This window comes from Squalius cephalus (genome assembly GCF_949319135.1).
Source record: "Squalius cephalus genome assembly, chromosome: 18".
NCBI classification, from domain to species: domain Eukaryota; kingdom Metazoa; phylum Chordata; class Actinopteri; order Cypriniformes; family Leuciscidae; genus Squalius; species Squalius cephalus.
In genome coordinates this window covers 13,058,219-13,070,240 of record NC_137139.1, presented here as the reverse complement: position 1 = coordinate 13,070,240, position 12,022 = coordinate 13,058,219, and the positions used below count along the sequence as shown (strand labels likewise).

The 12,022-nt window shown below is 39.7% G+C and overlaps 1 protein-coding gene across 1 annotated transcript; it reads right to left on the bottom strand.

Annotated features, from left to right (window-relative positions):
* Positions 1–4,536: 4,536 nt before the first annotated feature.
* On the bottom strand, positions 4,537–10,871 carry lmod3 (leiomodin 3 (fetal)). The gene is made up of 4 exons (XM_079849797.1): positions 10,524–10,871; positions 9,673–9,944; positions 7,846–9,369; positions 4,537–4,953 (listed from the first exon to the last, which is right to left on the bottom strand). The coding sequence occupies exons 1-4, from the start codon at positions 10,702–10,704 to the stop codon at positions 4,906–4,908; spliced, it is 2,025 nt and encodes a 674-aa protein (XP_079705923.1). The 5' UTR covers positions 10,705–10,871; the 3' UTR covers positions 4,537–4,905.
* Positions 10,872–12,022: the final 1,151 nt, after the last annotated feature.

Below are 12,022 nucleotides of genomic sequence, written 5' to 3'. Positions count from 1 at the left end.
CCAAGGTCCCAGAGTCTGGAGGAAGAATGGAGAGGCACACAATCCAAGATGCTTGAAGTCCAGTGTGAAGTTTCCACAGTCTGTGTTGGTTTGGGGAGCCATGTCATCGGCTGGTGTCGGTCCACTGTGCTGTCCTCTCAACGCAGCCGTCCACCAGGACATTTCCAGAGCACTTCATGCTTCCTTCAGCAGACAAGCTTTATGGAGATGCTGACTTCATTTTCCAGCAGGATTTGCACCTGCCCACATTGCCATAATAACCAAAACCTGGTTCAATGACCATGGGATTACTGTGTAATAATTACTGTCTGATTTCATGTAATATTCTAATTTTCTGAGATTTTGATTTTGTGGTTTTCATAAGCTGTAAGCCATAATCATCAAAATTATAACAAATAAAGGCTTGAGATATCTCACTTTGCATGTAATGAGTCTATATAATATACAAGTTTCACTTTTTTAACAGAATTACTGAAATAAATCAACTTTTTGATGATATTCTAATTTTATGACCAGCACCTGTATATATATATTTATAATTATAATTATGTATTTTATATATATATATATATATATATATATATATATATATATATATATATATATATATATATATATATATATATATATATATATATATTTAAATAGGATGAGACTTGAACTGTGTGGTCCACCAGAGGGCAGCAATGTAATAATTTTGCCTATCCCACTTTCAGAATTAGAATCAGAAACAGCTTTAAAGCTTTTTCTGATTCTAATTCTGAAAGTGGAATTGGCAAAATTATTGGAGAGAGCAATAATTATTGCCAAATGTTTACATACACGCACAAGGAATTTGTCTTGGTGACACAAGGTTACAGTGCTGAAGGAAAGTACAGACATAGTGCAGATATACATAGTTACACAATAAAAATGAAACACAACACAATATTATAAAGACAACAAAATGTAAATAATGGAATATAGTACAGTAATAGAAACAAAGAATATAGCCTATCTGTTTTGTACAAATGGACAGTTATGATAGACGATGTGTAGTTATGAGAGTTTTAACTGTTCAGAGTGACTATGAGGGGAAAAACTGTTGTGCTTCTGCTCTGTAGCGCTGGCCAGTGGACAAAAGCTCAAAGAGAGAGTGGGCTGGGTGTGTGGGGTCCAAAGTGATTTTATTAGCCTTTTTCCTCACTCTGGAAGAGTACAGGTCCTGGAGGGTGGGCAGGGGGGCACCAATAATCCTCTCAACCGTCCTGACTGTCCGTTGTAGTCTCCTGATGTCTGATTTGGTGTCTGAAGCACAACAGACGGTTATAGATGAACACAGGACGGCTGAGTAGAACTGTGTCCGCAGCTCCGGTGGCTCAGCTGGTGAAGGAAGTTCAGTCTCTGATGGGCCTTTTTCACAATGGAGTCAATGTGAGTGTCCCACTTCAGGTCCTGAGAGATGGTGTTGGCCAGGAACTTGAATGACTCCACTGCTCCTCGGTGCCGCTCATGATGGTGAGTGGGGGAGTGCTGGGGTGTTTCTCCTGAAGTCCACGATCATCTCCACTGTTTTCAGTGTGTTCAGATCCTCTTGTCTCTATGCAGACTCTTCATCATCCTGGATGAGGCAGATGGTGTCGTCTGCAGACTTCAGGAGCTTGACTGAGGGGTCTTTAGAGATGCAGCCAGTTGTGTTCAGTTAGAAGAGCAGTGGGGAGAGGACACAACCCTGAGGAGCACCAGTCCTTCAGGTAGTCCAACACCAGTCTCTTAAATGACGTCATGACCACCGACATAAGAGCGACAGTCATTAAGTCTAGTGATTTTGTTTTTTGGGGGGACTGGAATGATAGTGGAGCGTTTGAAGCAGCGGGGAATGTCACACTGCTCCAGTGATCTGTTGAAGATCTGTGTGAAGACTGGGGCCAGTTCGTCAGCAGTGCAGACTTTTATACAGGGAGGGTGAAGTGTTTTTTGAAAACTCTGCTCACGTCCTCCACACAGACCTTAAAGGGTAAGTTCGGTATTTTACACTTAAAGCCCTGTTTACAGATCGTTTCTGATGAAATAGAATGGTTAAGATTAAAATTTGGACAAATGCTGCTGTCCCGAGAATTTTAGGTTTCTTTCGCTTTCCCCAAAACCTCTAGAATGGGTGTATAGGTGCACTCGAACAATCCTTCATAAAACGCATTAAACTTTCGTTTACAAAGACGTGAAACTCACCGAGTGGTCAGGGGTGTTCACTGATATGCTCACATAAAAATCGCTGCAAAAGATGCTTTCCAACAGGTGTTTTACCATTCGATGTAAAACTGTGGATCTATTTTTCCAAACGTCTCACACCCGAACTTCTTCCGTTGAGAGCTTGAATAATAGACACTCCAGCCCAGTTGGTGGCGATAATGCACCTTTGCCAATTGCAAGCAAACTGCTGGCATTTGATTGAATACACAGAAGAAGCAGAAGAAGAAGCGGCGGAGTAATACCGTACCTCACACAGCACATTCAATACAAGTCAATGGAGTTGGACAAAAACTACGATAAAACCTGTTGGAAAGCATCTTTTGCAGCGATTTTTGTGTGAGCATATCAGTGAACACCCCTGACCACTCGGTGAGTTTCACGTCTTTGTAAACGAAAGTTTAATGCGTTTTATGAAAGATTGTTCCAGTGCACCTATACACCCATTCTAGAGGTTTTGGGGAAAGCGAAATAAACCTAAAATTCTCGGGACAGCAGCATGTGTCCAAATTTTAATCTTAACCGTTCTATTTCATCAGAAACGATCTGTAAACAGGGCTTTAAGTGTAAAATACCGAACTTGTCCTTTAAGCGCAGGGTTGCAGGAGGTGTTGGTGTATGTGTGAAGTGCAGTGTGAGGTATGAGACTGGGCTTTTCAAATCGGCGGTAAAACATATTCAGATCCTCAGCCAGGTGTTGTTTCTCCACAGATCGTGGGGTGGTGTCTTGTACATGGTGATGTTCCTCAGACCTGTCCAGACTGACTCCGGGTCGTTGCCTGAGAACTGTTTTTTAGATTTGCTTAATCATGTTAATGCAGATGATTTCAATCTTTCTCAGGTTAAGAACCCTTTGGTGGATAAAGATATGGATTTACTATTAGGGTTGCAAAGGGGCGGAAAATTTCCGGTAAATTTCCGGAAAGTTTCCGGTAAATTTCCATGGGAAGTTAAGCTGGGGAATTTTGGAAATATTCATTACCACGGCAACCGCTTGCGCGTCCACTCTGAAAGTAACTGTACACATAAAAGACGGATAGATACATTATTTAAGGTTATTTCTATTCGTTAGAATATTGATATATGAACTTGTTGTCAAGTAAGCCCCGTTGCGAGCATGTGCGTCTCTCTAAACTTTCAGTGTGCTGCACTGCTCTAGTTGACTTCTGCGCCTTCCCCCTCGAAAATATCATGTTAATTTTGAAAACGTAATTCCTTTTGTGGATCTTCTTGGTCTTTCTTCATGTTTCTTTGACAAATATCAGTGTCTCAGTCTCACGCACGCTGCACGCGAGTTAACCACGCCTACTTATTTACATGTCGCGGTATACACAGAATAAAAAAATCTGTTACGGTTGACATTTTCTTCTGCAGTAACGATATTATACCGTCATACCGCCCAGCCCTACTTAGTTATGTGGTAAATAAAGTTATGCTAGCTTATTTAGCATCTAACTTATCAGCTTGCTATCTACTAGATAAATACATTTGTATGTGATATTTGCAATTTAAACATTTAATAAATATATTTCCCCATAATATCATCAAAACTTTGTTTAGTCCACAGGCTCAAATGTGTGCCTTCAATAGTCTTGTGCTTTGGGCTTCTGTACATGTGATGGCGGCATGCACAGTGCTAGTAGGGGGTGTGGTCTCAGTAGTGCAGTAAGCAGTGTGCTATGTGCATGTGATTGAGGAATGGCATGGATATTCAAGTGTATTTGAATGGCATCTGTTTGTTTTAGTCAAGATTATTCTAAAATATACTTTCCTCAACTATATTTAAGTTCCCTATGAAGAGCCAACCCTCAACTTTGAAAATTCCCAGTTTATTCCCGTTTATTCCCATAAATTCCTGTTAATTCCCTTAAATTCCCATTAATTCCCATGGAAAGTTTCCATCTTTGAAAATTCCCATAATTTTGCAACCCTATTTACTATATTGTTTAAAATTAAGTGTGCATATTAAGCCTGGCCTATAATAACAGGGCCTACCATAATAAGTTGTTTATGTACTTTGCTATGTTGTTTAAACTGTATTAAATAATCATTACTGATGTAGAAGTCGAATTTAGCTAGACTTTATCTTCTTGACTGTAGCTTTGGTTAAAGATCAAATGTATTTTTGCTTAATGCAATATTTTTTCATAAATTAGTTTGAGATCAAACATTAATTGGCTGCCCCTTGTGTAGGAAGAGGAATGTAACTGAGAAAAAAAGCGCTTACTGAAAACAAAAAAACGTTACTGCATTTACATAATTATCTTAATAACAGTCACTAGAAAAACATAATTAAGAAAAAGTCCAGAGTGACATATACACTGTTATGTTTATTAACACTATAAATACATGAACACAATTTCAGACAAGCAAAAGAATACTTTTACCATGTGCATTATGTGTAGCCAAAAAACATTCAGACATTTAGAGATGGGGTTAATATAAATAGGTGTGCATGTTGACTTTTACAGTTCAGGACATCATGAAAGTGCCCACCGTGGTGTGGCTTATTATTATGCAACTTCTGTCTCTTATTACGTAACACTACTCTCTCCATTACTTGAGGAGCACCATGGAATCATTTGGCCACATGAACTTCCCCGTTTCCATGATCTGTGTGATGTTGGCCTGCCCTGTCCCTCTGTGTGGTCTCTCTCTCTCTGAAGTCATGAGTGTGGCTCAGAACAGACTGGTTTCGCTTGACTCCAGGATTTTTGGAAGAGGTACCTGTGGGTGTGAAACAAACGTAAGCTCTTTTGAAATGATATTAACACAACACTGGTACTACTTTCTTGGCCCATCAGTACATTTCAAGATCACTGACAGCTTTTCAGTTGGCATCACAATATCAAAGTAAATAAAATAACAAAGATATGTCTGTGTAAAAGGAAACAACTCTCCTCAATGGGGTTGTCATGATATCATAGAAAAGTCTGGCTATTGTTACTAATCAAATGAAATCAGTGTAAACACAAAATCCATCTTAGCTCTGCACAGTATAGCACAGAAGCTGCATGAAATGATATTAAGATGTGGCATTAATGCATTTACGCTGCAATTAAAATCGCATCAATAATGTTATGAGCTTAATGTTTTGAATATAAAACTGATTATAGAAATATAAAAAGTTGAAAAAATAAATAAATAATAGGCCTACTTTTAAAATGGGAAACAAAAACCGCCAGTAGGTGGCAGCAAGTCTCTACTTTAAAAAATCTAAAATGTATTTTTTATTTTTATTTTTTTGCTCACACTAGCACGGCCATTCAAATTCTTGGGGGTCAGGGACAGACGCACAATGAGTAATCTATGCCGAACCATAAAGCAGTGCTTCTCAATTGATAGTTTAGTGTGTTTTGCTGTTCTGTTCTCATATACTGCTGTGTAAAAACTATGCTAAATGCAAAGTTAGCATGGAAAAATTAATGGCAAGTCAGCTTTTAAAAAGAAGAAATCATGTTTCATAGAAGCTACAGACTGTTTCATAGAAGCATAGACTTCATAGAAGCCAGTCAAATGCAAAAACTACACAAGGGAAAAGAAAATACCTTGAAATTACCTTAAAATAGCTAAAAAAATTATTAAAACAATATAGTTTACAAAATTATAAATTTTTCTAGATTCAGACTAGGGACGCTAACGATTAATCGAAGATCGATTAATTGTCGATAATTATTTAATCGATAACTTATCGATGGTCGAAGGTCATCATTAGATTGTGTAATTTTGAGGTGTGTGTGGCTCATGGGCAAAACACGTACAACAGACACACAGGGACGCATCTGCTCTCTAATCGCTCTTGCTGTACTTTGATGTCACACACCAATCCGTCTGCGCGATGTCAAGTCGAACACACTTAGGGCCTGATTTACTAAACATGGCAAATTAGCGTGAGAGCGCAATCCCACAAAAGCTCCGATGGGAGTGGAAAGTTCTGCGCGTGATCTACTGACGACACATAAATTAAAGAACACAAGATTCAGCCGGATCATTTCCATAATGACCAATGCAATCTACCAAGAGCAGCGCAAATTAGCGTCTGGTTTAAGACATGCTTTTTTTGGCCCGTTAAATAATGGCGCAAATACCAGTAAATTGACGAGCGCAAACCTTAGTAAATCACCTTGATTTGTTTAATTAAAAACTCTCCTCCCATAAATTTTGCATCTGAAAGGGAAACTCCTACAAATGCATATGCAATAAGGTCAGCCACAAAAATAACCGTCCATTCTTTTTCACCGCAAATTTTTCACTGCGTGTCTTTAAGAAATCCTGAGAGTAGTTTTTTGCCGCCAATAGAGGGTTTGCATGGTGCAAGCTGTAAGTAAATCTGGCTCCTAATTAAACAAGAGTCAAATAACCCTTGGAAGTGATTTTACTGAACAAAATAATTACTTACTTGTGTAAACGCCACAATAAAAGTACATAGAATAAACAAGTAATAAGATCCTGGTGGATGAGTAATGGTTTTCCAGCTCTGTTTCAGCTGTGCGCTCCTATTCTATGGCGCACGATAAATAAAAACCTGTCAGTCTGAGCGATCAAACCAATCCAAGCACACTCTAGCTGTAAAACAGTGTCAGATTGGTCTCTACACATCTTCCCTATCCACTATACCCACCCACCACCCCCGAAATCCAGTTTCCATTGGTTGAACGTTCAAATGACGTTGGAAAACACTGCATTATAATTGCAACATGATCCAATCCTGGAAGTTCTATAGCTTTAGCCAAGCAGCCTGTCATGCCACTCTGGGATCTATGCAGTGTCTTATGTTGTGTTTGGGCTCGCTTGAGACCATCTGTTTCAAATAAAGATATACAATCTACTATGGTTTACTAATGTTTCGTGAAGGTACAAACAAAAACCTGGCGCAAAATATATACATGGCATCATATGGATACTGTTTACACATGCGGCAGTGGCGCTATTTCATACAATACTTGGTATAGTTTGGTCCAACTGAAACAAATACGTTTGTTGTATTGCTTGTTGAGACCTTTCAATGATACATGACACAAGTTAGCCTATATACAATGATTTTACAGATCACATTTTCATGTAAAGCAGTTATTTTTTCACTCTATGAAAATAGAGCACATCTAATTGTAAAACCAAGCTTCTACGCTTTAAAACGACAGCTATTTTGTGTTGGTTAAGCAAGTGGTTATCACGTCCAATGTGATAACTTAGTTGCACCCCCTCTGCCCGCTTTGGATTTAAGAGATTGGTTATCGATTAACCGATTGTTAATTTAAACAACATTAGATTATGGGAATTTATGTAAATTGGCATCGCTAATTCAGACGATGCCTTGTTATTAATTTTGTATGCATGTAGGCTTGTGTAGTTCATAGTAACATTAATACATAAACAAAGAAACGTTAATACTGTACATATTGTTTGATTTTTACGGACATTTTTGTACTGTGTTGACTTTCCCCTTGATCGGAGTCCTGAAGCAAGACCAGTTGAGAACCACTGCCATAGAAGACCTTAGTGTGCCCCCATTGTTAAAAGAACAACAGTTCCCAGTTGTCCCTCCCTGACAATGGCCCCCACTCTAGTTTGTGCACACAGCAACTAATTGTTAACTTGAGAGACTTCAACACTACATACCGCTTTGAGATAAGCCACGTTGCTCTGTCGAATCTCGCTGAGCAACTGATCCCGAGGTGTTGGGTCCACTTTAGGTGGCTGTCGCCTTCGAGGAACCGGCTTTAGAGTCTTTATCATATCTTTTAGGTTGGCTCTCTCATCTGCAGGTCCTTCTCTTGCCGTGCTTCTTTGTTTAGGAACACTCCTCAGCTGAACATTAGCTCTTCCCTCTTTCCTCTCATCCCTTTGGTTCAGTTCCAGAAGTGGATCCCTTCGTTTTGGAGTCTTTTTCAGTTGTACTTCCTTTAAGGGGTTTCCTGTGTCTGAACTTCGAGGATGCTGTTGTTGGTCAAGATATTGAGTCTTGCGGAGCTGCTGAGGAGGACTTGGTTGTGGTGAAGGTTCAGGAGAACCTTCAGGACTCTCCTCAGCCCCATCTTGAGAGCCTTGCAGTAGGGACAACGGTATGTAGCCTCCTAGCATTTCCAACATGCCAGGGGGCAAGTTGAGGGAGTTCTCATACATCTCCATGACCTTCCTATGCTCTTTCATCTGCTGGAGCTTCTGCTCCTCCATTCTCTGCTGTCGCTGACGGTCCAAGTTTCTGGTTAGGAGATTGGTGACCACCATCCGAGGCCCAGGGAGTTCAAAGTGGTAGCCCATCTTCAGAAGAGTGTTGTTAGCCTTGAGGAGACGAGACACTTCCATTTCTGCATGGTGTCCTAACATGTGCCTTTGGTTGTGGAAGCGGAGCTCAGTAAGTGTCTCATTGAACTGAAGGCAACGTATTATTGCCACAATCCCTTTTCCTGTGATGAAATTGGATTCGATATTTAGTGTGGTGATGCTTCTGTTCTCTCTGAGCATGTTAGCCAGAGCGAATGCCACGTTTTCGTCTGCACCGGTGTTTGCGATGCTGAAGGTCTTAACGTGTCTGTTCTTCTTGAGAGCATTGACGTAATCAAGGAGCATTACTTTGGGAATGTTTTCAATGTTGTTGAGATTGACATCTGTGACAGAGGGGTTGTTGTTGTGGATCTTATCCAAAGTGGTCTCCAAATTCGTTTCATTCCCAGAAGGTCTTGCGGTCTTTTTAACAAAAGTACTTCCACCTAGGGCAAGTTTCGGGATCTTCAGCTTGGATATGACCCTTTCCTCTTTCTCGGGAACCCAGTTCTCATATGAAGAGGGAGCAGGTTCAGACTTGGTGGAATCAGCTTTCGTCTCCTCATTCGCTTTAGATTCTGTCTCATTAAGTTCTGATTGTTCTGTCTTTGCTTCAACTTTTGTATCTGCAACCTCTGGAGGCGGCTGTAAACCATCTTCTGAGGTCACTATGGGGTCGGTGGCATCAAGTTCTATCTCGACAGGCTGCTTGCTTGCTTTGTCCTCTTCTTCAACCTCCATTATCACTTCTTCAATCACTTCATCAACAACAACATCTCCCTCTCCTCCCTCAACCTCCTCAACAATCTCCTCATAGACATATTCCACCTCTTCAACTTTATCTTCTTCTTTTGCTTCAAGCTCCTCATCGGTTTTCTTCTGATGATGACAAATGGACAGAAGGGTCAAATCTGAAGAGTTGAACAACTTTTAAAGACTACAAATTATGAAACATTTAATCTCCAGCAACTTACTCAAAGCCTAAAAATAGAATGTCCTGTTTACAGCACAGTTGCTGTTTCAAAGCATTTGTTGTTGTGGTATTTTTGGCCTCCTGGTTGCAGCAGTTATAAATAGTTAAATTTGATGATTAATAATCAGAGTTCGAAGCACTTCAGCAAAACAGTTTCTATGACATGACATGCTCTGAATGTAAACAACGCAAACAATAACTTATCTTACCTGACTGGGTAATAGAGTTGTGGGAACTCTCTCCTCCTCCAGCATGCGTTTGGACTCTTTCTCCCAGTACATATATTCCACCAGTGATCTGTGATCAAATGATCCAGTGGGTGGTTTGTCAGTTTGGTCTCTCTGCCTCATTCCCACTGGCACTCTCTCGTCAGGAGCGATCTCTTCCATCTCACTCTGGAGCTGTTTGAGCTCCTCTGTCGAGAGGCCTGCCAGAATCTCATCCTCATCGATCTCTTCTTCTGACTGGGGCTCGCTGCAATCTGAAATAGAAAAAAATATACACCGTAAAATAATCGTTAAAAAAAGTTCAACTTAGAATTTACTTGTTTTCTTAAAAATAAATGTGACTATGTTGTGTTAAACCAATGAAAGCTGGATATCGGGCACAAATACCTTATGTTTGCTGTTAAATAGCTGAGTAATTTCTGTGCCACTGGCATCACCAAAACAGGTTTCTCAATCACTCTCCCTGCCTGATATTAGTCAGACAATCAAGGGAATAAAAATATACAAAACTTTTGTCTGAAAATTGTAATAACTATCCCTTTAAGTGATATTACACATCTTGTACTGAATGTCAGGACAGCTAATATGTTCAGTACAACACCACGAATGCGAGCTTGATATTTCTTAAATATATTTTAAAGCGCCATTACTTAAAACTACAGTGCGATACTACCACCAGATTTAGCACTGGTCTACTGGGAGTTAGTTAGAGATGGAGTAGGCTGAGTGTTAAACTCATTTTCTTTCAGCACCTCAGAGTTTTTTACAAAGATCACCTATCTTTTTTCAAGATTAATGCCAACAAACGGCTGAATATATTAACAACAAAATACCTCGGACTGTCGTCTCATGAGAAGCGTCTCTCTGCCTCATTCCCAGCGGCACTCTCTCGTCAGGAGCAATGTCGTCCATCTCACTCTGGAGCTGTTTGAGCTCCTCTGCCGAGAGGCCGGCCAGAATCTCGTCCTCATCGATCTCCTCTGTGTATGACTCCTGATCCGTGTGCTCAGACATGTCCACCTTAGTGTTTTCAAGAACTCAACTAAAGCCACTGGTTTTGAAGCGCAGCGAGCGTCGTGGCAGGACTCAAGGCCTTATGCCGCATGTACGATCTAAAATAACCTCCATTCAACAGAGGGGATGGTATTTATGGAACAAGTGAGGAGATACAGACATAGACTTTTTTCAGCAACTTGAGTCAGCTGGTCCGTCCCTTGAATTTCAACATGACAGACACTAGAGAGAGAGAGAGAGAGAGAGAGAGAGAGAGAGAGAGAGAGTAGGGTGGAGAAAAACAGCAGCAGGTGGACATGCCAGTCAAGCGGCCCCGGTGGCTCAGACGCTAACTTCAGCTACAAACATTTTATTTAACTGGAATTACAGGATGACCAAAGAAAAATAGACATTGTAAACCTGGCTGTTTGAAAGGCCGGTAAAACAGGCCTGTTCCATGTGTTAAAAAGCTGCGTACCATCAGCAGTAGAAATATATAGATTTGATTTGATTTGACCCCTAATCCTCCACAGTTCTATGAGGACAGAAATAAAATCTGTCTGATGTTGAACACAACAGTCAGGCGGTCAGGAAAAGCAGGCTGATGTAGGATGGAAAGACTCCACAAACATTAGTGTCGTCTAGCGTTGGAGAGGAAAAATACTTGAGCAAGTGTAGTTTGTTGGAAATGTTTGGAAAGCTAAAATTGCATATTGACATTGAGAGAGTTTCAAAAATCAAAAATTTTAAATAATTGTGGGTTGACAGTCACTTTAAAATACAAATATTGCATAATCACAATATCCACTCATTTTATAATATTACACCAGGAAAACAAGGCATCCCATTAAAGTGTTACATATTATAATATTCTTGGTGATCCCTTTATAGATGGCATTCAGTATATTCTAAATCTATTAATACTGTATCATTTGTTACACAGATCAAGACCAACAAAGACTAATAACATTTTTTGAAGGTTAGCTATAAATATACTAATGGAAACAGCTTAAATTGTTTATTTATGCCCACAAAGATTATATAAACTGACATGATATCCTTGTTCTTCTGTACTTTTACAAACTTTAAATCAATGAATAGTAATAATCCTAGAAACAATCTTTCAATGGCATCGTTTTTCCTGTCTCTTCAATAACATGCAACATATTAACAAATAATGATGTTTATGTGTATGAAAATATAGTATCTGCATTTGACCCTTGTAGCAGTTTCATTTTTTTTTCTTACATTAATGACGCTCAACATGGTTTGAGCAATTACCATAATTCCCATGTAGAATTTTCTCCCACCTACACTAATTATACATCAATGTGTATTG

Excerpts from the sequence above, each read along its gene's own strand:
- lmod3 (XM_079849797.1), bottom strand. The coding sequence starts at position 10,704 with ATGTCTGAGCACACGGATCAGGAGTCATACACAGAGGAGATCGATGAG. Across the intron at positions 9,370-9,672 it reads CAACTCTATTACCCAGTCAG|AAGAAAACCGATGAGGAGCT; the intron begins GTAAGATAAGTT and ends TGTCATCATCAG. Across the intron at positions 4,954-7,845 it reads ACGTGGCTTATCTCAAAGCG|GTACCTCTTCCAAAAATCCT; the intron begins GTATGTAGTGTT and ends TCACACCCACAG.